This window comes from Archocentrus centrarchus, chromosome 3, assembly GCF_007364275.1.
Source record: "Archocentrus centrarchus isolate MPI-CPG fArcCen1 chromosome 3, fArcCen1, whole genome shotgun sequence".
In the NCBI taxonomy this organism is placed as follows: domain Eukaryota; kingdom Metazoa; phylum Chordata; class Actinopteri; order Cichliformes; family Cichlidae; genus Archocentrus; species Archocentrus centrarchus.
This window is the reverse complement of record NC_044348.1, coordinates 21,775,701-21,799,389: the sequence shown is the minus strand read 5'-3', so window position 1 is coordinate 21,799,389 and position 23,689 is coordinate 21,775,701. Positions and strand designations below refer to the sequence as shown.

The following is a 23,689-nucleotide window of genomic DNA, read 5'->3' as shown; positions in this document are numbered from 1 at the left end:
TTCCAGGTGTCTTAAAACTTCACATAAGATCTACCTTTACCACACCAAATCCATTCAAGGTTAGCAGTAAGCAACAGCTCATTGAGCCAACTTTTAAAATAAACAGGTGATGTTGTTTTCTCTTTGCAGCTATCAGGCTTTCACTCAGAGTTTGTGATCTTGTACCATCAGAGTAGGCAAATATGGCCAAATCACAGTCCAGGTGAATGACCACACTATTTCCAGCTTTTTTTAAGTGACTTGATTTGGATAATATAGTATTTCTGTGTTTTGGAATTTCTCATAGATAAAGCCAGTTACAAAGCAGGCTATGATTTTTTTTCTTGAAAATTTGTGACTTTAATCTTGGGGAATTTATGATTTGTTTCTTGTAAATGTATGACTGTATAATCTCAGAATCTATGACTGTATAATCTCAGCATATATGTATATAATCTTAGAATGTATGATTTATAATCTCAGAATTTATGACTGTATAATCTCAGAACATAGTTTTCTCTAAATTTGAATAATTTCCGAGTTATGCAAGAATTTTAATCCCTTCTCCATTACTCTCCTAGTCTGGATCCATGTTATATAATATTGCCCTCACTTGTCTGTTAACTGCCTCCCATCACATCGATTGTTCTCCTTTTCCATCTGTTCCACTTGTATTCCTCCCTTTCTCCTCCTCCCACTCGGCGGACGGCCGGACGTTAGCAGCGCCCCGCAAGCTCCGATCACTCGTCGTCAGCCATGTTGTTGGTGTGACACACCGAGCTGTCAGCAACAGGTTCTGTGAACAGAAACGCTGGCAAACTTGAGTTTTCTCCTCAAAACGGCGGCTCTTCGCGGATACTAAACTTCGAGAGCGTGTGCGGGAAACCGTCCAGAAGTGGTGGCTAGGCATTTTTGGCCCCACGAAAGCTCAGAAATTGATGTTTTTAAACCGTGGCGGTGTGAGAGGTAGGCAAGCGAAACTGCTTATCTAAGCATGACTGTAAGTTTGAAATTGTTATGAGAATGCTTCTACAGACCTCCTGTGAACTTTCAGATATTTCTCACGTCTTTTCTATGTTAATGGTTCCTTGTGTGTCTTATTTAATTTGAAAATATGAAAGGAAAAAGTGTTCTTTAAAGAGGTGATGCTTCACTGTTGATGTCAAAACAACCTGGGACGGTGGGAGTTCGGGTTAGCTTGCTAAATTGTGTGTTTTAATTAAATGTTTTGTTGTAGGTTGTTTATCGGCACTTCTTTAAGGCGAGAGTTCATCTGGGAAGATTGCAAAGGCTGATTTGCAGGAAGGTCTCCTAAATTCCTCTCGGTTCAAACTAGTTGAGCAGGTTGTAGGCTGGTATCAGTGAGTGCTGACAAGTGACCAGGGAATGCAACTTTATCAGTTTATCTAGAGACACACACACACACACACCATGCACAGGTAGAAATTTTAGTGGGAATTATTGGCCTACTTTTGTTGTCTTGAGTGGCACAATGATTAAAAGCTGCAGCCAACACAAACGTATTTATTGAAGGAATTCAAGAAATTTTTCTTGTTCATTCATACCCAATACCTGACAGGTTTACTTTAGCATAGTTATTATAAGCTACTGCAATGGGAAGCTTGGTGCTGAGTCTTTCCTATACAAAAGAATCTGTTTTTACATTTAATGAAGTCCATGAGCACCAAGGTTGTTAAGGCTTTTGAAAAAAAGCTAACTTAAACTATATTGGCTCTATACAGAACTATCTATTATCCATCCATCTATTCATTGTCTGAAGCGCTTATCCACTTCAGGGTCATGGTGGTGCTCGAGCCTGTCCCAGCTCTCACCGGGTGAGCGGCGAGGCACACCCTGACAGCTCACCAGTCTACCCCAGGGCTAACATTAACACCTACAGCCATTTAAAATCACTGGTTAACTTAACATGCATATGTTTAGACTATGGGAGAAAAGCCATACAGAAAGGCCCCAGCCTGGGTTCCAGTCCCAGACCTTCTTGCTGAAAGGTGGTAACCACTGTGCCACCCACTAATAATTATTATTATTAAAACAAAAAATTGGGGGAAAATGCTTTTAGTTTTTATAAGTATGGTCAAAATAAGTCAACAAAACTTGCACCACAAAGTATTGTTGCATATGTTTGAGATTATAATGTCTTCATTGCTGCAAGTCAACTGGATTCACAAAGGGTTGAGTTTATATTCTAGTAATTCTTTTAAACTTATTTAATCTTGCAACTGACCAGTGCACCCTCCATATTATAATAGTACAAAATACTAAATCTAAACTGAATTGAGGGAACCCACTGTGAAAACCAACTGGATCTGAACTGAATTAAAAAAAAAAAGATCTTGAAAAATAAAAATAAGTTTAAAAAATCAACTGGTATGGTTGAGTGCAAATAGCTTTAGTTAAAAACTGGAACTTATATTGTTGCGTGTGTTTTTCTGACATGGCAGACTGTTGCTTAAAAAGCTTTCAAATTAACTACATCACCACAAAACATTATCAGTTGCGCCGGTGCTGTCTATTTCAGTGAAAATTTTCAGTCATTGCCTAACACTGATAAGGTCCTCTCATGCTGTGACGCTCTTATAGATCTTTTCAAGATTCTTGTGACCAAAGGCCGGCCTTTTTAGAGAGTTGCTTGGAAAACAAATAGGGGATAGAGATACAAAACAGAAATTTCAGCACATCAGAGATCCAATAAAGTTTGATTGGTCGGTGTGAGATGCATGCTGAGTGTATTCCACCAGTATAGGTATTATCCTACCTGGATAAATCTTCAAAGTCAAAGAAGTCTTTATTATCCCCAGGGGGGCAAATAGTTTTGCAGCTAGCAGTAACATTAAAAAACAACAGAACACAGCAGTTAAACAACACAGTAATCACAAAAATAGCTCGATGGTATTTAACAGACCTATTGCTACGGTAACAAAGGAGTTTTTGAGCCTCTTACTCAGTTGCACAACATATCTGCGGCCTGAGGGAAGCAACCTGAAGTGGCCATGGAGGGGCGGCTCGAGTCAGCCAGGACAGACCGGACTTTTGTTAGGTTTTTGCACCCACCAAAGGAAAACCATCAGCATTGCAGTAATTTTTTAACTGTTTTGTTATTGGGGTGTCTTTCTGTTTACTAAATGAACAGGAAAATGTACAGATTTCTCCTTAATAAGGTAACAGAGACTTATTGTCTTTTAATGCATGTAGACACATCATGGTTACAGGGCTCATCACCAACCAAAGTTCCATTTTAAGCCATTAAAACTGTGAAATCATCAAAAATATTAAAGTGATTAGCATGCTGAGTTAGTATAGAGGAGGAGGTTTGGCACACTGCAGCCTCTGTTGCTGTTTGTGACAGCTGTTTTTACCTAATCCCAACTTGATGCTCGTTGTTTTAATCCTGGACATTTTACAGTGGCCTGCTTTTTCAACCACCTTGTGTTATGTTAAATATTGCTCCCATATTAGCTCGTCAGTCAAACAGTCTCCTACCATTTTTTAATTTGGGAGTAGTGAAGCATAGCCGTGTTTCCATTGAGCAACATTCATAAGCCAAATAACAAATGTATCAGTGTATTTTCTCCAACCCTGTCATTATCTTGATAGATGCACAAATCAAGGCGAGTTAAAGCCAGACTAAAAGAGGGAGAGGTGTGCCTTGCCTCTTAAGAAAACAAAACCTCGGACTACAAACATAGTTAATCAAACCCAATCTGCAACACTCCAGATCTGCTTTGCAGCACTGTCTGAATGTGGTAGATGGGTGTGTTAACTACAGCGTGGATGATTACTAAAATATCACCTTAATAAAACTACTGAATAGTTGTCTCTGTGTTTTGGGAAAGACTTGAACATACAGACTAAAATAGCCAAACTGAAGAAAGGAGAATCAGCGATGCATAGTCAAAGGAGCTTGGGTACTTTTACTGTACACAAAGGCTGACACAGAGAGGAAGAAAGGGAGTCATTGGGCAGAAACAGAACTGTGCATGGAGTTGATGTCATTGGCGTGAGGTCAGTCAAACGAGGCAGCTGAAAATCAATCATTTCTTAGAACAGCAGTCACGCTGGGCTCGTGTCTGAAAAGAGCAGGGATGATGAACAGGATTGGGTCAGAAAACTGGTGGGGTGTAGTTTTACATGCAGAGAGGAGAGAGAGAGATTAGAGATGGTGAGAGAAGGGAGGCGAGGTTGCTCAAATGATGGTTAGTTATGAGGAACTGGTAACATTAAACAAGGAGAAAATGTTTCTGTTTTCATTCAGATTGAATGGGGTGACTTCTCACGATTCTCCCCCGCCAGAGTTATATTCTTTATTTCCTACGTCACTGTAAGCAAGAGTGCACTGGCAGCGAGGGGCAGCATAAAAGGTGCGCAGTAGCACCAAGCATAAGGTTTAAACAGACACCAGCAGTGCACCCAGAGAGAAAGAAAGGCCCACGTGGGTCAAAGTGGCTACTGAAGCAGCTAAAGTCAGGGCACAGCCATGCTATTTATCCAACAGTTTTCAGTGTTGTGTGTACTAACTGAGAGGCAAAAGTGTTCAGTATTTCACAACGGTCCAAAGCAGAATCAAGCAAGTGAGGTCTAACCAGCAAAGCCAAGAAATGAAAAAATAGACCCACAGTGGCTGCTAGTGTGGCCTATCTCCACTCAGGCCTGAATTTTGCTTTAAGTTGTTTATGTTGACCTTTAACAATAGCCCAGTGTACTCATTTTTAGTCCAAGCAAAATGCGCAGGCTGAACATGTTTGCAGATGTAGTTTGCAGGGTGGAACTTCATTGATCTCATTAGACTCCTTAGCTGTAAAGTTGGTTTAAATAAGAGAGCAGAACTTCCTGATTCTGAGCATTATTTAATTCAGGCAGTACATTTCTGAAAACTTTACATGCAAGCTGGGGTAAGTGTATTGTAGTGTCTGTTGCTTTGTGGTCAGTTGACTACCTCGTTGTGATTCTGTACTGTATTTCCAGCAGCTGTTCAAAGAGTCTTTTCATCTGTCGTGTGCACCCTTTATAATTAGGTTTCCTTATAGCTGATATGAACATAGAATAATCTATATAATCTGAATCCAGATCGGGTTACAGGATACAAAAGTCTTAGCATGTAGCGTGTGGAGAACCATACACAGCCACAACAGCCTGGCACTTCCTCCTCATCCTGGTCACAGCTTGTTCACACACTGCTGGGGGAAGGCATCCCATTCGTCAACCAGGATTTGTCACAAGTCAGCCAGTGTGGTCGTGTTGGTCACTCTGGCATGAACAGCGTGCCCAAGCTGATCCCACAAGTGTCAGTGGGGTTGAGGTCAAGACTGCAGGCAGGCCATTCCATCCTCTCAACTCCCAAATTCTGGAGGTAGTCTCTGATAAACCCCGTTCTGCGGAGACGAGCGTTGTCATCTTGGAGGATAGAGTTTGTCTCAGACTGTGAGGATATGGGATTGCCACTGGTTGCAGAATCTCATCTGCAACCAGTCAAGAGTCAACAGAATAATCTGTTTGGCATGACAGAAGATTTGGCAAGTTTTTCATGGCCGCAAGGCACATTCTGAACTCTGCTGCTCAACCTGCAAATGCATTTTCTTACAAATGTGGCACCATTAAGGATTTCCAGAGGTATAAAATTTAGAAGAAGTATTGTTACATAAAAAAATGATCAACCAAACACAAATTTCCTTACTTTTTGTGCCTTATACTATATATTGTGCCAGGCAAGTAAATGGGGCAAATGAAAGCGCACCTAATAGTTGCTAATAACAGGGTGTTTTTTGAGACACTGTTGTGTAAAGGAAAGGTATAATGTAAAAATAGTAGGTATAATGAACTGCAGCTTTAGCCCTGCACCTTTTCTGACTTTTTTTCTTTCTCTTTAGCTTAATGCCTTATTGTTGCATATTTATGTGTGCAGTCATTTCAGATTTTTTTTTTTTAAAAGACTCAGTTGATTGCAGTTGGTAAAGAAACACTATGCTTCCACAGTGGACTTCAGGATGCTGTGGGTTTGAAGAAGAATAATGTCGATATCTACCTATTCATTCAATTATTTCTTCAGTATACATGATTGTGTGGTGTGATAGACATCTCTGTTACTGTGTTGATGGCTGTTAGCAAATATAATTCTGTATTTCACCACCGTCCAGGAGCTGTTTCATAAAGTGCCGGTTGGGACACAGTGTGAGTCACATGTCTATTTATGTACTGAGCTGTGACAACAGCAATGGCTGTGTCCACACCAAGATGAGCATACACTTAAGGAAGGCTTGTGTTACTCTGTCCAAGGGTTATCAGACTTATGACTTGTCAGATTTTAAAGTTATGCAGATAAGTCGTCAGCTGTATTATTATTTTTTTAAAATCCAGAACTACATAAAACAGGTTAAGACCAATACCACTTTTGATGTTGTGTTCCTGTACATACAGATTTAGATGTTATGGTTTACACCGTTCCACCTCAGGTCTGAGAGTAAGGCAATTTCAATCCTCTGTATGTCCTGCACATATGTGGTACTGACAATAATGAAACTTGACTTTAACTACTGTTACTTGAATATAGCATCACTTACAAGTAGAGTTAGCATTTGGAGGAAATAGAAATGTGATCTTCAGTAGCTTGGGTTCTTAGTGTTATTTGTAGATTTGAACGCATACATTGCTGGTCTCTTTACATTGCAAAGACCCTATGTTCAGACTAATGTAGCACATTCTGAAGCTTTTAGACCTTCAAGTTTTCCAATGTTTTATTTTTATCTTACTGGTCTGCACACATTACTCCACACTCTTGATTGTAATATTTTGTAAATCACTGAAATATCCCTTTTTTTTTTTTTTTTCCCTTTTGGTATCCAGAAACCTTCACTTAAAAGTTGGGTCTTTAGCAATAGTGTCAGCCTCAGTTCTTTGTAGGAATTATCCTGCATGTTTGACACACCTTTCTTTGGCAGGTACTACAGTTGATGGCAGAATTGTTTCATGCTTAACCAAATTGATGGGGAGCATTGGTCCATAGTAATTTTCCCGTTTATACGAGAGCTCTGTTGGTTTTATGCCCAGATTATGGCAGGATCAATTCAGGACTTTCACTGAGAAGCCAGTCTGTGTTTTCCTGGCAGTATGCTTAAGGATTTTGCCTTGTTGAAAATCAGTGATCCTGGGCATCCAGTCCTTGCTGCAGAAAAACATCCTAAACAGCATGGTGCTGCCTCACTGTATTTGCGCTGTGCCTGGTGTTCTGTGCACATGCTGTTGAGGGCTATGGCCAAATATTTCAGTCTTTGCTTAACATCTTGACAGTCATTCAGGTGCAAAATCCCAGTGGGTTGTCATATGTCTTGTAATGAGGAATGGCTTCTGTATGGCCACTCCAACATAAAGGCTCAATGGTTGTCTTTCTCTAAGGTCATCTGATGTCCACAAAAGGACTCCATATCCATTTCACAGGGACCATTAGGCTGTTTCTTTTAATCTGTCTAACCCTTCCCCCCATGATTATTAAGGCTGCCTTTTCAGCCAGATCTTTGAAGACTATTGGTGTACTCAAACATCTTCCATTTGAGAATGTTGGAGGTTGTTTTGGGGCAGTTTCCAGATCTGTGCCTAGATACAGTCTCGTTTTGCAGGTGACAGGTCTCCCAACCTTATGGTTTGGTTTCCTTTTATATAAATAGGTGTGTGTCTTTCCTTTCTATGTCCAGTGAATTTGATCAGTCACAGATAACTCTGAGTTGTAGAAAACATCTCTAGGTTCACTGAAAGAATAGTTTGCACCAGTGCTCCTTTGTGAGTGTCAAAGCTTCTGAATATTTTATTTTTAATACATTGACAAAACACTCCCAAAGCTGTTTTCATTTTGCAGTATTCTGTGTAGATTGGTGTTTGGAAAAGTGCAACATATTTTAAGATGAATCTTAAATGTAACAAAATGTTGATCACTTACAGGGTCTGATACTGTCCGAATGCCCTGTCGTTTCTTGAAAGGTTCCTTTCCTTGATTATGAAAATTGCCTAGTACATCTGACAGGCATGCAAACCTTTATGTAAAAATATACTTGTTCTGCCTCCTTCTCTTTAATTTAATGATTAGGGTTGGGCATTTCAAGCAAAAATACCATTCAGTTTTCACTAACAATTGTCCAACTCTCCATAGCTCACTAAACATTCTAGTTTCCACTGGGATCTCTTTTCTTTTAGTTTCACAAGACGTTTTGATGGCTCTGGTCATCTTTGGCTTTGCATGTTTCCTGTTTGTCCAGTATTATCAAATCTCACCCCTTTTCACAAGTTTTATTGGCCTACCTATCACTTAATGGTAATTAGAGGCTCCTTACCTCGCCCACCCATAGGTGTGGGGAAGTTATGTTTTTGTTTGTGTTGGTCTGTTTTTGTGTAAGCAGGATAACTCAGAAAATTATGAATATATTCTGATGAAAATTTGTGTGTGTGGAACAAGGAACAACTGTTTTGGTGGTGATCTGAATCCAGGATTTTAAAAAATTTTTACCATTGGGAGATGGGGACAATATTCACATATTTGCATCTAACCTTATGAGGATAAGTCAGAATCCTCTAAAAATAATTAAGGTTAAACATGACCACAAGTTCTGTCATATAACAAACTTTGTTCATGATTGAAGGAATATTCCAGATCAAATGATCCACAGTGCTGGAAATTATTAATGATAGTCTCAGCAGTCCTAGCAGGTACCTGTAAAGACCACAGAAAATTTTGAATATACAAAAAACACGGCCATCCGTAGTGATAAGGTGATGCAGTTGTATAAAACAATGCAACAAGCTCAGTGCTTGTTTTTAGTTGTTTTTAAAAGGTCCTGCATCACTGGTTAAGTACAGCTCAAGTTAGTTTTCAAATGAGCTGGAGCCCTTGTTGCTGATCTTGACTCTGATTTTACCTTGGTGGATTCACTGTGTAAATAGTGCCTGCTGAGCAAAGACTCCTAGTGAGGGCGAGCATGTGTTTGTGTGGCGGGTGATTCCAGAAAGGATTTGCATGAAGTTTGCAAAGCTGAGGTGAGTCATTTGTGCCAGCCAAGTGAGTTGGTCAGTCGGTCAGTTGGTCAGACAGCCGCCCTATGAGGAAAAGTCACACTGCTCTCTCCCTTTGGAAACAGTAAACCTTAAAGCCAACAGTCTACTGCTTTCTTTCATTTATTCATTCAGATTCCTGCAGTGTTGCATTACCAGCGGTTAGATTGCATGGCTACAGCCTCAAAATTACCTGAGACTGTTGATCCTGTAGTTGGCTCATCACTCATGTATTGTATTAGTACAGTTGTGATGGACAGTCTATCCAAAAAAGGTGCTTTAGGGCTAGATCTAGCAATCATCACTGTTTACAGTAATGTTGGAGTGTAGAGTAGAGTTGTAAAGAAAGCCTTTACAGCAATTGAGCTGTCCTTGGCTTTTAGATACTGCCATATTAAGTACAGTCCCTAAAAAGAACTACCAAGCTGGCCATTGTGACTGTGATGGTGACAGAGAGAGTAAAATGACCTGTTATTCTCCTGAATTCAGTCAAAACTTAAGTGATTGTATTTGAAACATACCCTCTTAACAGGTTGCAAAACAGAAGGCAGAAGCAGAGGAAATATTTGATTATCAAAGACATCAAATGAGAGTATGGCCTGACTCAGGAAGGAGAGAGGGAGAGTGACAGATGGCAGGCAGCAGATTAGCCCTCCCTTGCTGTTCTCTGCCCTTGTAAGAGCATCAGCCAGGCCACATTCAGAGAACTTGCACTTTCATTCTGTTTTTTCCCGCCCTCATTCATCATATTCTCATGCACAGGGTTCCTATCAGCAAACACATCAGTAATACTGTAATACTCTAATACTGTTCCAGTTTCAAGCACAGCTCTCACGCTAATTTTTTGGGACATCAAAAGTTGTCCCTCTGCCAAAAATGTGTGATCACTTCCTGTCAGCTGATGTTGGTTGAGGAAATGCTTGCGTTCGTAGGTTACAGGCAGGAAGTGGTGAGCCAATTTCTCTCCTGCTTTTCCTCCTCCACCTTCATCATGTGAATCAGAGGGGCTGAGGGCAGAGTGATGATAACAAAGGAAGCAGTTGTTCTAATGATGTGAATATGAAAGATAAAGAGACAGTGTGAACAAAATGGTTAATATACCAACCAGATAGTTAAAGGTCATATCTGTATTCAGTGTAGCATTACTGATACTCTCAACAGTTATTTAAATATAGCCAATACATTACATGCATCCTGTACCCTGTCCCTTAGTGTAAGTTTGCATACAGCAAAAATTCACACTATATTCACAACAAAAACTGTTTTAAATCCAAACAGTTCTGTTTTGTGGTGCATGTATTTCAACAAGAAGAGCACTACAGCAGCCACAGATAAGACCTATAAATACACTACTAGTCAAACATTTGGACACACTAACCCCATTCTTGGGTTAGTGTGTCCAAACCTTTGACTGGTACTCTATATCTGCAAACCCAGCATAAGACTACTTAGTGGTTTTTGTCAACAAGGCGCTCATATGTGGTGCGTGTACTGTGTGGACAGAGTCTACTACATTTACCCTGTTATTTACACTGCAATCAACCTCTGTGCACTGTCTATAAAATTTTGAAATATTGCATTCTGGACTAGGAGGATTGACAGACCTGCCCAATCATCTGACATAAAATGCACTACTATCATTAGTAGCTCTACATCTAGCTATACACATATCTTTAAAAAACAACAACCAAAAAACACCTGTCATTGTAGTAAATTGATGTGTTTTATCAAAGGCAGTTGAGAAGCATAGATACACTCACTCTACATGTAATTCCTTGAAACTTCTAAACCCCAGACAAACAGAAGAAGCTGAGCCTCCTACTGCATAAAACAGGTTTATGCAACAATAGGCCCATTCGCACACTTTGTTTGCAAGTGCATGACTCAACAAGAATGGTTTTGAAGCATGATGAAACTGATTTGAAAGAGGCATAGTCACTAACAGGAAGGCTGGTTTGAAATCAGTGAGATTGTTGGTTATTCGCTTGAGTGTAGTGGCTGGTCTTTATTCGTGCTTATAGCCCAACTGAATGTTGAACCACATCTTTACTCTAGATGGAAATATCTTAACCTGACCTATATCCACAAATTGTAGATAGGGACTGAAAGAACACAAGTAAATGTGCTTCCTGCAAAGGGCATTTGGGCTTAGTCCTAAAGGGCGTTCACACAAGAAACGATATGCTTGTTGTGTAGCTGTAGATTGGCAGCCAATGGACATTTCAGGCTCTGGTTGCCTAGGTAAAACTCTAAGGCAGAGGTGGGCAGTCACTTTTTCCAAGGAGCCACATGAGACTGTTGTGGAGGGCCACACCAATACGTTGAACTCAGTTCTGGTGAATATTAATTTTATCTCTATAAGCTCATTGGTATGACCATCCACATCAGTCCCAGTTTCTCATGTGGCCCTTTGCAAAAATATTTGCTCACCCCTGCTCTAAGGAATGTACCACTCTGTTGTATTTCAGTTAATGGTATCCTTTGCTTTCATTGGTAGTCATTTCAATCACTCGCCTCTAAGCTGAGAAAAGTTTAACTTGGGACCTGCAATTTTTTCATCTGTTGGCATCTGAAATCACTGAGTGTGATTGACTTTCTGTGGCCTCTGGTCACCATATTGCTGCTAGTAGCATCCTTCTTTAGAGGAGTTTGGCCATCCAGGACAGGCTTACACCTAGATTAGGCTGCTGTTGCCCTTGAGAATGACCAAAAGTGACCTAAATGCTGGTGTGCACCACGCTTTGGTGTCTTATTGGTATGTTGTGCAGCTCTTGATATTTGTAAGCTGGAGCTTGCATGTCAGTCTTTATCACCGTAATGCACCATCTGATATATCAGTGCAGGAGCTCAGAGATTCCCAGGTTACATGGAGATAGATGTTGCAACAGCTTGAAAAAAAGGGCTTTCTTGAGAAAACTTTGAAAAAATCTCTGTGACAGCTTTGCTTCCTGTTTTGAATTCTACTCCTATACCAGCATTGATGCAGTTTTTTTTCTTTTTTTTTTCTAAGTGGCGACACCTGTTGTTCAGGAGAAGATGTCTGGCATGCCTCAGGAGACCAGTATAAACTGCTGTCATAGTTGGTGTGCAACACAGCCAATGTACTGACAGTAAATTAGGCTTTAGCCGCTGGAGGGAAGTGGCTCGAGAGAGGGAGGTGTGGGCAGTTCTGCTTAGACTAGACCCAGATTACCCTGGACCCAGATAAGCTTTAGAAAATGGATGGAGAAAATATCTTAACTACTTGATTGGAGTTACTACACATTTTCAAGAACCTTTGACTGGATCTTTCAAATTGAATTTTTCCTTATGAAATTTGGTAAACAAAGTTCAGATGAATTATTTTTGATCCTCTAAATTTCTTCTAGCGCTCTTTGGAAAAGATTTAAATCATTTTAATTATGATATTTGCTGTAATTATGGTATTTGCTATAATCAGACTTCTTTTTGCTGAACAAGAATTAACAACTTAGTGCTCGTTGTGTCCATGATAGTGAGTTGGTGGTGTGTCAGACTGGAGAATAAACATGAATGCAGCAGAAGATCTATGCATTAGAGAAGAAATGGTGTCTGGTTATCACCAAAGCACTGTAGATCCTTTGCTCGAGTCTGCATTAGCTGATTGAACACAAAACTGAACAGAATGGTTTGTATTCCTGGAGACAGTAAATGTAAAATTTTTCAAATGAGCTCTTGTCAGTGTAGCTCGTGTAGTAGCATGTATTGCACTATGGTCACTACAGAGCCAGTGTTGATAGTACTGAAAAAAAAGTCCATGTGGTTGAAAAGATTTGGGATGTGGCCAGAGTGAACAGGAGAAGCCCTGTTTGACTCTGCTGACCGACCAGAATCTCTCTCTCACTCTCTGCCTTGTCTGTCTCTGTGCCTCTCTCTGCCTTTTTATCTCGCTGCTCTCTGTGACAGCACTGTCCTCTCTTAGCTGCAGTATTGACTGATGACTGGACTGTGATTATGTGTGTTTTGCAGATGGCTGTGAACAGTAGCTGAGGACGTCACTGGGAGTTCTCCACCTGCAAAAATGAATGGTAAGATTCCTGCGGCCTGTGTGTGTATATAAGGGACAGTGTTAAATCTGTGTATGCCTAGAGAGAGAAAGAAAGAGGGATGTGTGAGAATGTGGCTCTGCAGATCTGTCGAGGCCAATGTAAGGCTAGTTCTAGTGATAATTGCTGGATTGTGTGTGGCTTGTGTTTGTGTACATATTTTTGCAGTAATCAGCTTCTTACTATTTTTTATCTGTTTTGCATGTGTGTGGATTTAATCGTAAAAATCCCCCAGGTCTTTCTCTGGACCAGTTTCTTTATAGTGCTACGTTTGGCACTGTTGTTGTGTTGTGTGGCAATTTTGAAGTCTGGTTCATGTCTTTTCATTTAAAAAAAAAAAAAAATCAGGTTAATGATAGTATTAGTTATAGGCCAAAAAGTTCTGGGATTAGTATATGTTTTAGGGTTTTTTTTCTTTCTTAAATAATGGGGTAAACTGTCCATTCACTGTGTCCATGGATGTCTCATGGAGTAGACAGCCTTGGTAAATACTAGTGAAAGTGTCATGTTCTGCCCTGAACCAAGTGACATAGTATCACAGTGAAAATGGAGCTTCATTATCACTTTGTCAATACTTGTGCATTCCCAGTTTCTGACTGCTGCTGAGGCTTGCCTCACGGTACTCTTTCACATTAACTGTGTGAGGCTGTCGTTGTGTATACACCTGTCTTCCTGCTTTTATGTTTACAATTCATAAAATGTTTTTTTTACACTTTCGTAATCTTGCCTTGCCTTGTTCAGGCTTAGTTGCTGTTTTGTGGAATTTGCGCTGATTTTAAACAGCTAGAATTTGTTGATCTCAGTGGTTATGACTGAAGCTTCAAATTTCCTTTTTCCCTTCAGGTGGTCCAAGTGTGTGGGCAATCTCCCCAGAGGAGAGGACCAAACATGATCAGACGTTTGACACCCTCTCCCCAACGATGGGCTATGTCACAGGTATAGACACTTAAAAACACTGTTCGTGCATGATTCCCACAGTGATTGTATGGCATATTTCATAATGCTATTTTATCATGAGGAAATCAGAAACTGCGAGCGGTTTGGCTCAGTTGGTAGAGCTGGTTGTCCACTAATCCCCGGCTCCTCCGCATGCTGAAGTGCCCTTGGGCGAGGCACTGAACAGCAGGTTCCTCCGTATGGCATGCCAGCACCATGCATGTGTGTGGGAATGGAAAACACTGCTAAGTGCTTTGTAGAGCCACAAAGACTGAAAGGTGCTTTATAAATACAGATCATTTACGACACTGAAACATGTGACTGAGGGCCATCTCAGTCTGGCTTAGTCTGGCCTGCCACATCCTAAAAGGAAAGCAAAGCAATCCTAAAAAAGTCAGTAACTCTGTGACTGCAGTGCCTCTGTGTATTTCTAATATGTTTCGTCTGTTACCTATCTAGTGGTGGATATTAGACAATTGGTAAGATAGATAATTGTTGATAAAACATTTGGGTGAAATTTCTTTTTAGCTGATAATATTTTCCCTGTAACTTTTAAACATGTTTTGAGTCACTTGTCTAATGTATGGCCCTTTGCTTACTTTATATAACTCACTGTGGTTCTCTAGAGAAAATGTTGCCCAACCAATCTCATTGTACTTCCTGTATAATGACAATAAAGGCATTCTGTTCTATTCTATTTACAATAAAGAAAACAGACGCATGTGACTACAGATGTTCAAGTGATGAGGCACATATAAATACCACTATAGGCATATGTATTAAAGGGCTGATAGTGATGCACAACCTTGCATTTGTAAATATATATTTTTTTCTTCCCTTTCTGTGACTTTCTGTAGGCGAGCAAGCAAAGAAGTTTTTCCTCCAGTCAGGGTTGCCTGAATCTGTGCTGGCTGAGATATGGTGAGAAACATGCACTAACTCGCACACTGGCAGATTTGTTAAGATGTTGTGCTTCAAGAGGATCTTCCTGAGAACCTATCACTGCTTTCCTACTTATGGTCTGTTTCCTGTCTCCTAGGACTCTGGCCGATATGAATAAAGATGGAAAGATGGACAGGCTGGAGTTTTCTATTGCTATGAAGCTCATAAAGTTAAAACTTCAGGGTACACCGCTTCCCTTATCGCTGCCAATCATCATGAAGCAGCCTCCGGTGGCTGCTCTCAGCACCTTGGCCAACTCTGCCTATGGTACAATGTTGTTATTATACAGTACACTGTAGCTGTGGATGTGAGTTAGTTAGAAAATTAACAGTTCACAATTTGAAAAGGTGTGAATTAAAAAAAAAAAAAATGAATGGACACAGCCTTAAAAATCCTCCATTCAGGGATTATGCAGGCTACTCTAAAGTGTGTTTGACTGATTGTTTCCATACACATGTATTTAAGCTAGTGTGTGTGTTTATTTTTTATAGGTATTGGTTCTATGGTGCCTGGAACAAACCTTGCTATGTTGACTCCCATGTCCATGTCACCTATGACACCAATGACCGGCCTCACCTCGATGGCTCCTACAACACCAGGACTGAGCCCACTAATGGCTTCCACTGCCACCAGGCCCATGGTTCCAACTATGGGGAATACCACACTACCAAATGGCACCATGGGACTCCTACAGCCATTTCCTTCTGGAGGTTTGAATACTGGTATGTATGATTCTCGTTTCTCTTCATCACTTTGATATCATATTTGTCTTTTGTATTTTTTTATTGTATATCTGACACACTTCTGAAAGGAAAACCTTTAGGATGAGACATGCAGTTCCTGGGGTTAATTTAATTGGTGATTCTAAATTGCCCATAGGTGTGAATGTGAGTGTGAATGGTTGTCTGTCTTTCTGTGTTAGCCCTGCGACAGGCTGGCGACCTGTACAGGGTGTACCCTGCCTCTCGCCCTATGAGAGCTGGGATAGGCTCCAGCCCCCCCGCAACCCTGAACAGGATAAGAGGTAGAGAACGGATGGATAGATGGATCTCTGCAGTGGCTCTCATAATTCTTCAAGCATTAGTCATAGAAAGATGTAATAGAGAGAATGGAGTTTTCAGCTGTGCCATCACAATTTGAAAAGGTTAATGATGAGTCAGCTTTTTAACATGATAAACTTGCAGTCGCTAATACAGAGCACTGGATTTGCTTGCAAACTTTACCAGGATTGGTGCTTGGCCCAACTTGGAAGTGCTTTGGAGTCAACTGGAAACTCCAGAGATCCAGAAATTTTGCATCATATCATATTACATCATATCAGTAAATAGTAAAAATTGTGAGACATTACTTTGATGCTCTTAAAAAAATATCACAAACTAACCAGAATGTAGATATCCTTCTGGTTAGGGTTAGGGGACTCAATTCAAGGGAATTTTCACCCTTGACTTAGGAATGCAGTGTCAGACTGCTCTTGCTTATCTCTTAGATTATTGCTTGCTTGATGCCTATCAGCTGTTTCTTGTAACATGAAAACTGCTGAGGAGAAATGCCATTCTCTAATATTAAATACTGTACATTTGTGATGATGAAGCAATTCTGGAGATTTTAAGGGAAATGCAGGAAAATGAAAAGAATCCTGTCCTGTTTTGCTGTGACAGTTCTGTCTCATCTCCATGCAAATGGCCTTCCTGTCCTTGACAAGGTTACAACAGTGATCACACTATGTTACTCAGCTTCTGTAGGCCATCTTGCCCTCTCAGAAAACTGTAAAAAACCAAAATGTTTAAACACCAAGTGAAAAAAAGATTGACACATTTTAGAACTGTGGGCGAGTGTGGGAATAAAATGCCCTAATATTGTTGAAATATGAATAACGTGTGTCTGCTTCAGGCCTACCTCTATCTGCGTCCCCTTACGCCTCTTCACTTGGACGCGCCACTTCTTCTGCTGGTATAAACAATGTCCCATCACTGCTAGACCTGGGATCTGGCAGGTAAAACCTACACATATACAGAAGCATAACTTCTCCCATCCAAGCATCATTTATCTTGTGAATCTCTTTAAGTGTGCAAACGTTAAAAATTTGGAGCACTCTGTTTTTCAGCTCAGGTTCCTCATCTCCAGCCTTCATGTCTCCCATGACTGCTCTTCCCAGTGACTGGGCCATACCGCATCCCTCCAGGCTTAAATACAGACAGCAATTCAACATCTTGGATAAACAGATGATTGGATACCTCACCGGTATGGGGTGTGTGTGTGTGTGTGTGTGTGCGCCAGGGTTATAATAGTTTTGGATTTTACATTATAGTTTAGTTTTGGTTTGTTTTTCCTTTTTTTTTTCCTTTAATTCAGTTAGTTTTAATTAGTTTTCAGAGCGGTTTTGCTCGTTTTTATTAGTTTTTATTTTTGGTTTATTGCTTAGTTTTAGTTTCGTTTCGTTAGTTTCAGTATTAGTTTTAGTTTTTCATACTTTGTCATGTTTAAGATTCAAGGTACAAGAGTAACTCTTGTGTAATAAAAACTCAACAAAAGATCCTGTTTAAAGAAATATATTCAACAACCAACTGTTCACAGACAGCAGCATTGTGTGCTAAATGTGTGTAATATTAAGGACACACATGAACATCAACAGGGAGAAACACAGAAAAACATGAACTCCCAAACTCAATAAATTCTACAATAAACTCCCAATAAAGTTCAGCGTCAGCGCAGCAGATTAACAACAGCTTTTGTTTTGGAGCTAGCTTGGTTAGATGCTCGATATGTGTCCGACCTCATGCCGCATTTATGCTTGTAGCTGGGTGTGTGTTAATTACCTTACGGTCGTTTGCTGGTGTTTTATATGCGGTGCCGGCTGGTCCTCGCTCTTTGTGCTCACTTTTTTGGCTGCAAACATATTTGTCCCTGTTTTTACACTTTCTTCATTCCCTCGCGTCCATTCCGACAGTTTTAGCAGCTCCCTCCAGGAATTTGCTGACCTTTGTGAGTAGGGTTGCCATCCGAAAATACGGAAATTACTCAATCGTCCCTTATTTGGCAGTTAGGAGCGATTCCGTATTTTAAGGGAGGAGTACCAACACTATTAAACAAAGCGAACAGGCAAAACATAACCCAGAGCATTGTTTCATTCATAAGAGCCGCGCACTGTTCGCTTTGTTTAATAAGGTTGCCACCCCTCCCGTAAAATACGGAATTCACAACAAGCCACGCTTCTATCTGTATTATCGGACACAAAGACACTCCATACAGGATTCTGCCGGTTTCTCCATTACTTTGCGGACCGGCGCGGTGAGCACGCGCACGCACACAGCGGCCCGACGACGCTCCCAGCTTAAACTCGGAGAGCGGAAAAATGATCAGTCCACAAGGCTTTTAAATAAAATGACAAACAAGAAAAGGAAGGTCATTTTATCTATGATTTTAGTTAGTTTTAGTTAGCTTTTTAAACTCACAATACAGTTTTAGTTAGTAATCGTTTTTTCCTTTTAATTTTAGTTTTATTTATTTCAGTTGACAATGTTTTTTCAATTTCAGTTTTCGTTAACTATAATAACCCTGCTGTGCGGCATTGAATAAGTTATATAAAACCAAACTATGTATGGAATTTAGGTGTGGATTGTCATGAACAACAATCAGTATTAATTTCATAACAGTTTCCTCCCTCTCATTTTTTTTCTGTGTATTAAATTTTAGTTAGCTCTGAGGAAGTAGTGGAGGCCATAGTAGCAGGTGTGTTCAGTCACAGGGTTTCTCAACACACAAGCACACAGTCAGCCAAGTATGTGTTTGCCTTTTAGCTCTGTAAGCCTTGTAGAACCAGTTCTTGTGAAAAACCAAAGATTTAGTGAAATGACAATGCAAGTCAGATTTTTAAAATTTTCTTATTTATGTGACTTGACTTTTAATTTACAGTTTTTACAGTAAATAAATTAATGAATGACCTATTTTTATTTCTCCATGTTCCTGTCCCAGTCTCCTTGTAGACCTTTTTATAAGGCTGAGTGTTGTTCATACAGTCACAGTCCGTTTATCATCATCTCCTAGATCAAAGTCAGTAATTTAGGTTTATTCAGTTTGGTTTGCCTCTGTGAGTATTAGACTTTGGAAACTTATATCAAACGTCAGTCTTGGAAAAATGGGTTGTGGTGTTGCACCTGCTTCCTGCTGTCACATTTTAAATGTAGTTTAATGAATATATCATCACACACTGTACCTCTGTGCTATCCATTTCTGACATTTGTCCCTCATGTTATCAGGTCAGCAGGTGAAGGGTGTAATGGAAACCACGATGCTGACAAAAACACAGCTGGCCTCCATTTGGTAAGATTATCTGCGTTTTTGTGTGTCTGTACATGGCTTTTGAACGGTTTGGCAGCCAGAAGTAAGAAACTTGATTCAGTTGTAGGTTTATCACAATATCTCTTTCATTGTGAAGGAATAATTGTTTAAAGAAATGGCTGCTACTAGTATCTATTACTATTTCAAACGGGGTCATTAAGTCTATGAAAAAGTAGGAGGTCCGCACACCAACGAGCTCCTGGAAATATTTTAATCCATCGGTATTTCAGAAAGTAACGTTTCGGGCTGCAATGCCCTTCTTCAGACTTAATTAGGAAATGCTACACACCTGCTTAAATACCCGCCCTTCACCCAAAAATTGGGTAAAAGGTGCCATTCGATGTCCGCATAGAAAATAGGACAAAGACGACTTAAGATAGGATGTACCACACTGGGCTGTCACATAAGAAATAGGGCAGACCATTTATCTAACATCACATCAGTGTAGCATACCTCAAAAACAATTAAAAATACCATTATAATACTCGTCACATACAATACAGCCCATTAAAAATATACACCAAATACATATCCGATCCTAATGCCCATTTTTTTTTTTTTTAACTTCTGAAATCTTTTTATCCAACAGAACTTGGCAAGAACTTGTTTATTTATTTTAAGTATACTATATTGCCAAAAGCATTCATTCACCCATCCAAATCATTGAATTCCGGTATATAAAACTAAGCACCTAGGCATGCAGACTGCTTCTACAAACATTTGTGAAAGAATGGGTCACTCTCAGTTCCAGTGTGGTATCATGATAGGATGCCACCTGTGTAACAAGTCCAGTCGTGAAATTTTCTCACTACTAAATATTCCACAGTCAACTGTTAGTGGTATTATAACAAAGTGGAAGTGATTGGGAATGACAGCAACTCAGCCACGAAGTGGTAGACCACGTAAAATGATAGAACAGGGTCAGCGGATGCTGAGGCGCATGGTGCACAGAGGTCACCAACTTCCTGCAGAGTCTGCCGAGACTGCATTGTGCCAAGTGTATAGTTTGGTGGAGGGGGCATTATGGTATGGGGTTGTTTTTCAGGAGTTGGTCTTAGTTCCAGTGAAAGGAACTCTCAATGCTTCAGCATACCAAGACATTTTGAACAATTTCAAGCTCCCAAATTTGTAGGAACAAGTTGGGGATGGCCCCTTTCTGTTCCAACATGACTGCGCACCAGTGCACATGCAAGGACCATAAAGACATGGATGGATGAGTTTGGTGTGGAAGAACTTGTCTGGCCTGCACAGAGTCCTGACCTCAACCCGATAGAACACCTTTAGAATGAATTAGAGCGGAGACTGTGAGCCAGGCCTTCCCGTCCAACATCAGACCACACAAATGTGCTTCTGGAAGAATGGTCAAACATTCCCATATACACTTCTAAACCTCATGGAAAGCCTTCCCAGAAGAGTTGAAGCTATTCTAGCTGCAAAGGGTGGGCTGACATCATATTAAACCCCATGGATTAAGAATGGGAGGTCACTCAAGTTCATCTTTTTTTTTTTTTTTTTTAAGGCAAATGACCAAATACTTTTGACAATGTAGTATGGACAGCTTTTATACAGTGTAAGCTACTTGTGGCTGTACCTGTTAATTGTTTTTATTGAATGAAGGTGCATTAATCATATATGACATACATCTTGTGCTTCTGTTTGAGCAGGGTGGAATCTGTTCTACTTGTAAATACTAAGGGCAAATGTCCCTGAGTCATATTATTTTATTTTTTTGCCCATGTATGTTATTCTGTTGCATTCAAGGATGATATAAGTATAGTAAGTAAAAAAATAAATTTGCAACCGTCCTGCAGGAATTTAGCAGATGTGGATAAAGATGGCAAGCTAAAAGCTGAGGAGTTTATTCTGGCGATGCATCTTGTGGATGTGGCAAAGAGCGGACAACCGCTGCCATTAACGCTGCCAACTGAGCTGGTACCACCCTCACAGAGGTATGTGGACACACACGAGCTGCTTGACCACAACCCCTTCAGCATCCTCTATATATAAATGCTTGACATAATAAAACCTTGGTTTTATTAATGTATTAATATGTGAGTGAGGTTATATGCTGTGTATTCAGAGATACTGTTTGAAATCTACATTGCAGGACTGCCATGAATGGCCTCAACGCTTTCCTGATTGAAGACTTGGACATTGAGCCTCCACAGAAACCCAAAACAAACAGTCAGTACTACCAACAGACACTACCAGCCTACACAGAGTGTAGAATTGTTTAACTGCAGCTTTTTATAGCCGTCAGCTGTGGATCATGGATACTTACTTTTTTTGCACACACTGACAAGTGCTAATATAATGGGATAAATATACATATATTATTGTGACACACCTACCGTACAAAGGGGACATGAGTCAATTAAGGGCAGCCAAGTGACACACAGATAATGTTGGGCACTACACTTAGGTTGCTGGATTCATATACGCTATCATCTAAGGTATCGGTGTGTCCTTAAAATGTCTTAAGTATATCTATACTAATTAAAGCCCTTTAAAAAGTATTAAATTAGTTCTCTTAAATGCAGTTTGGATGAGTCTTATTTTTAGTCACACACCATGAAAATGCAAGCAATGTTTTTGTTTTTTGCTCCTTTGACACGTTTAAAGCATCGTTAAGGTCACATTTTTTCAGCTATTTTTGCAGGTCTAATGGTTTAATGCTAATACACTCAGCTCATAAGATACATTAGTTAAATTAACTGTAGCTCTCCCTTAAAAAACCAAAATGTATATTAAAAATACAGAAATCGCCATGGCCCTTGCAGATGGTCAATTTAAGATGAATATTAAGAATAAATTTACTTTTTTTTTTTTTTTGATACCTTGAAGTGCTTACTAAACACACTGAGCTTTCTTTCAAAGGTGTTTTAGCACGTGGGTCTTGAATGAAAAGTGCATCAGTAATGCCTTCCTACTTTGTTTTCAGTATCATTTGAAGATAAATTCAAAGCGAACCTGGAACAAGGGAATGCGGAGTTGGAGAAAAGACGACAGGCCCTGCTGGAGGCAGAGAGAAGGGAGCAGGAACGGCGCGCTCAGAAAGAGAGAGAGGAGCGAGAGAAGAGAGAGAAGGAGGCTCGGGAGGCAGAGGAGAGGAGGAGGCTAGAGGAGGAGAGAAGGCTGGAGCGCCAGAGAGAGCTGGAGAGACAGAAAGAGGAAGAGCGGCAGAGAGAGATAGAAAGAAAAGAGGTGAGGTGAACATCTCTGAATAAGTTTATTTGTTCACACCAATGCATGGTATATTTATTTCTCTGTGTCTCCATTTATTCTAGGCTGCACAGCGGGAGCTCGAGCGTCAGAGAAAAGAGGAATGGGAGAGGAGGAGGAAAGGAGAGCTCCAGATAAAGAAAGAACAGGAACAGGATGAAATCACCAAACTGAAGGCTAAGAAGAGGAGTCTGGAGTTGGAGTTGGAGGCAGTGGTGAGTGGTGAAGACACAATTTTCATCTCAGTCCAACTTACAGTGTGGGCATACTCTCCATCTATGTTTTTTTGTTTTTTGTTTGTTTTTTTTATCCTTCATGAGTGCTTAAAGTTTGTCTTTAAGCATCATGAGTGCTTAAAGTTTGTCTTTAAGCATCATGAGTGCTTAAAGTTTAAAGCTTCTGGTCCTCTCTCTCTACCTGCTTCAGGGTGACAAGCACCGTCAGATTTCTGACCGCCTGCGTGACATTCAGAGCAAGAAAAAGCTTCAGAAGACAGAGATTGATCTTAACAGTCAAAGGAAGGAGACGCGCCAACAGGATATTAACAATCTGCAGAAACAAATTGAGGTCTGTGCAGTTGTTGTTTGTTTTTTTGTTCTTTTTTTCCCCCCATGTGTTTCTGAGATTAATTCAGTCACTCGTGTTTTTATAACATTATTTTATTGTGACAAAGTAGCTGTGACTATTATTGCACTGTACTACTGTACTTATGTTTGGTCATTGTGTTCTTGATGGTGTTTGTGTTAATGTTTTCTGAAAAATTTCCCACCAATGATGCATTTCTTCTTTGTTCTTCTTTTTTTTTTTCTTCTTTTTTTTAAAAAATCTGTTAGGAGTTCCAGAGAAAGTTGTCCCATCTGACTCCAGAGCAGAAAAGACTGACTGAGAAGCTGAAAAACATGTCTTTTAATAACCTTCCTGGTTAGTAGTGAGAAATTAACAGACCAAGCTCTGAAATCGTACAGAAAGCAATAATAGAAATATGGAAAATAAAGAGCACAACTGCGAAATGGCAAATTGGGTAGTTGTATAATAAAAACTTATAATTAAGTCTTCTAATAAAAGTTACTTAATACATGCATCCAACCAATGGAGTGTATTTGTAAGTAAATATAAAATTATTAAAAAAAAAAAAAAAAAAAGCTACAGAAAACTCT

The 23,689-nt window shown here is 39.9% G+C and overlaps 1 protein-coding gene across 1 annotated transcript in view; it reads left to right on the top strand.

Moving 5' to 3' along the window:
• Window positions 1–658: 658 nt before the first annotated feature.
• itsn2b (intersectin 2b) overlaps window positions 659–23,689 on the top strand; it is a 40,993-nt gene continuing 17,962 nt past the window's right edge. The window contains exons 1-15 of the mRNA XM_030719682.1: window positions 659–945; window positions 13,018–13,076; window positions 13,938–14,030; window positions 14,888–14,951; window positions 15,070–15,239; window positions 15,464–15,694; window positions 16,863–16,965; window positions 17,077–17,213; window positions 19,229–19,292; window positions 21,122–21,259; window positions 21,418–21,494; window positions 22,252–22,514; window positions 22,598–22,747; window positions 22,959–23,099; window positions 23,366–23,453. Of these exons, the coding sequence (XP_030575542.1) occupies window positions 13,070–13,076; window positions 13,938–14,030; window positions 14,888–14,951; window positions 15,070–15,239; window positions 15,464–15,694; window positions 16,863–16,965; window positions 17,077–17,213; window positions 19,229–19,292; window positions 21,122–21,259; window positions 21,418–21,494; window positions 22,252–22,514; window positions 22,598–22,747; window positions 22,959–23,099; window positions 23,366–23,453 (1,726 nt within the window). The 5' untranslated portion in view covers window positions 659–945; window positions 13,018–13,069. The remainder of the gene's footprint in view (window positions 946–13,017; window positions 13,077–13,937; window positions 14,031–14,887; window positions 14,952–15,069; window positions 15,240–15,463; window positions 15,695–16,862; window positions 16,966–17,076; window positions 17,214–19,228; window positions 19,293–21,121; window positions 21,260–21,417; window positions 21,495–22,251; window positions 22,515–22,597; window positions 22,748–22,958; window positions 23,100–23,365; window positions 23,454–23,689) is intronic.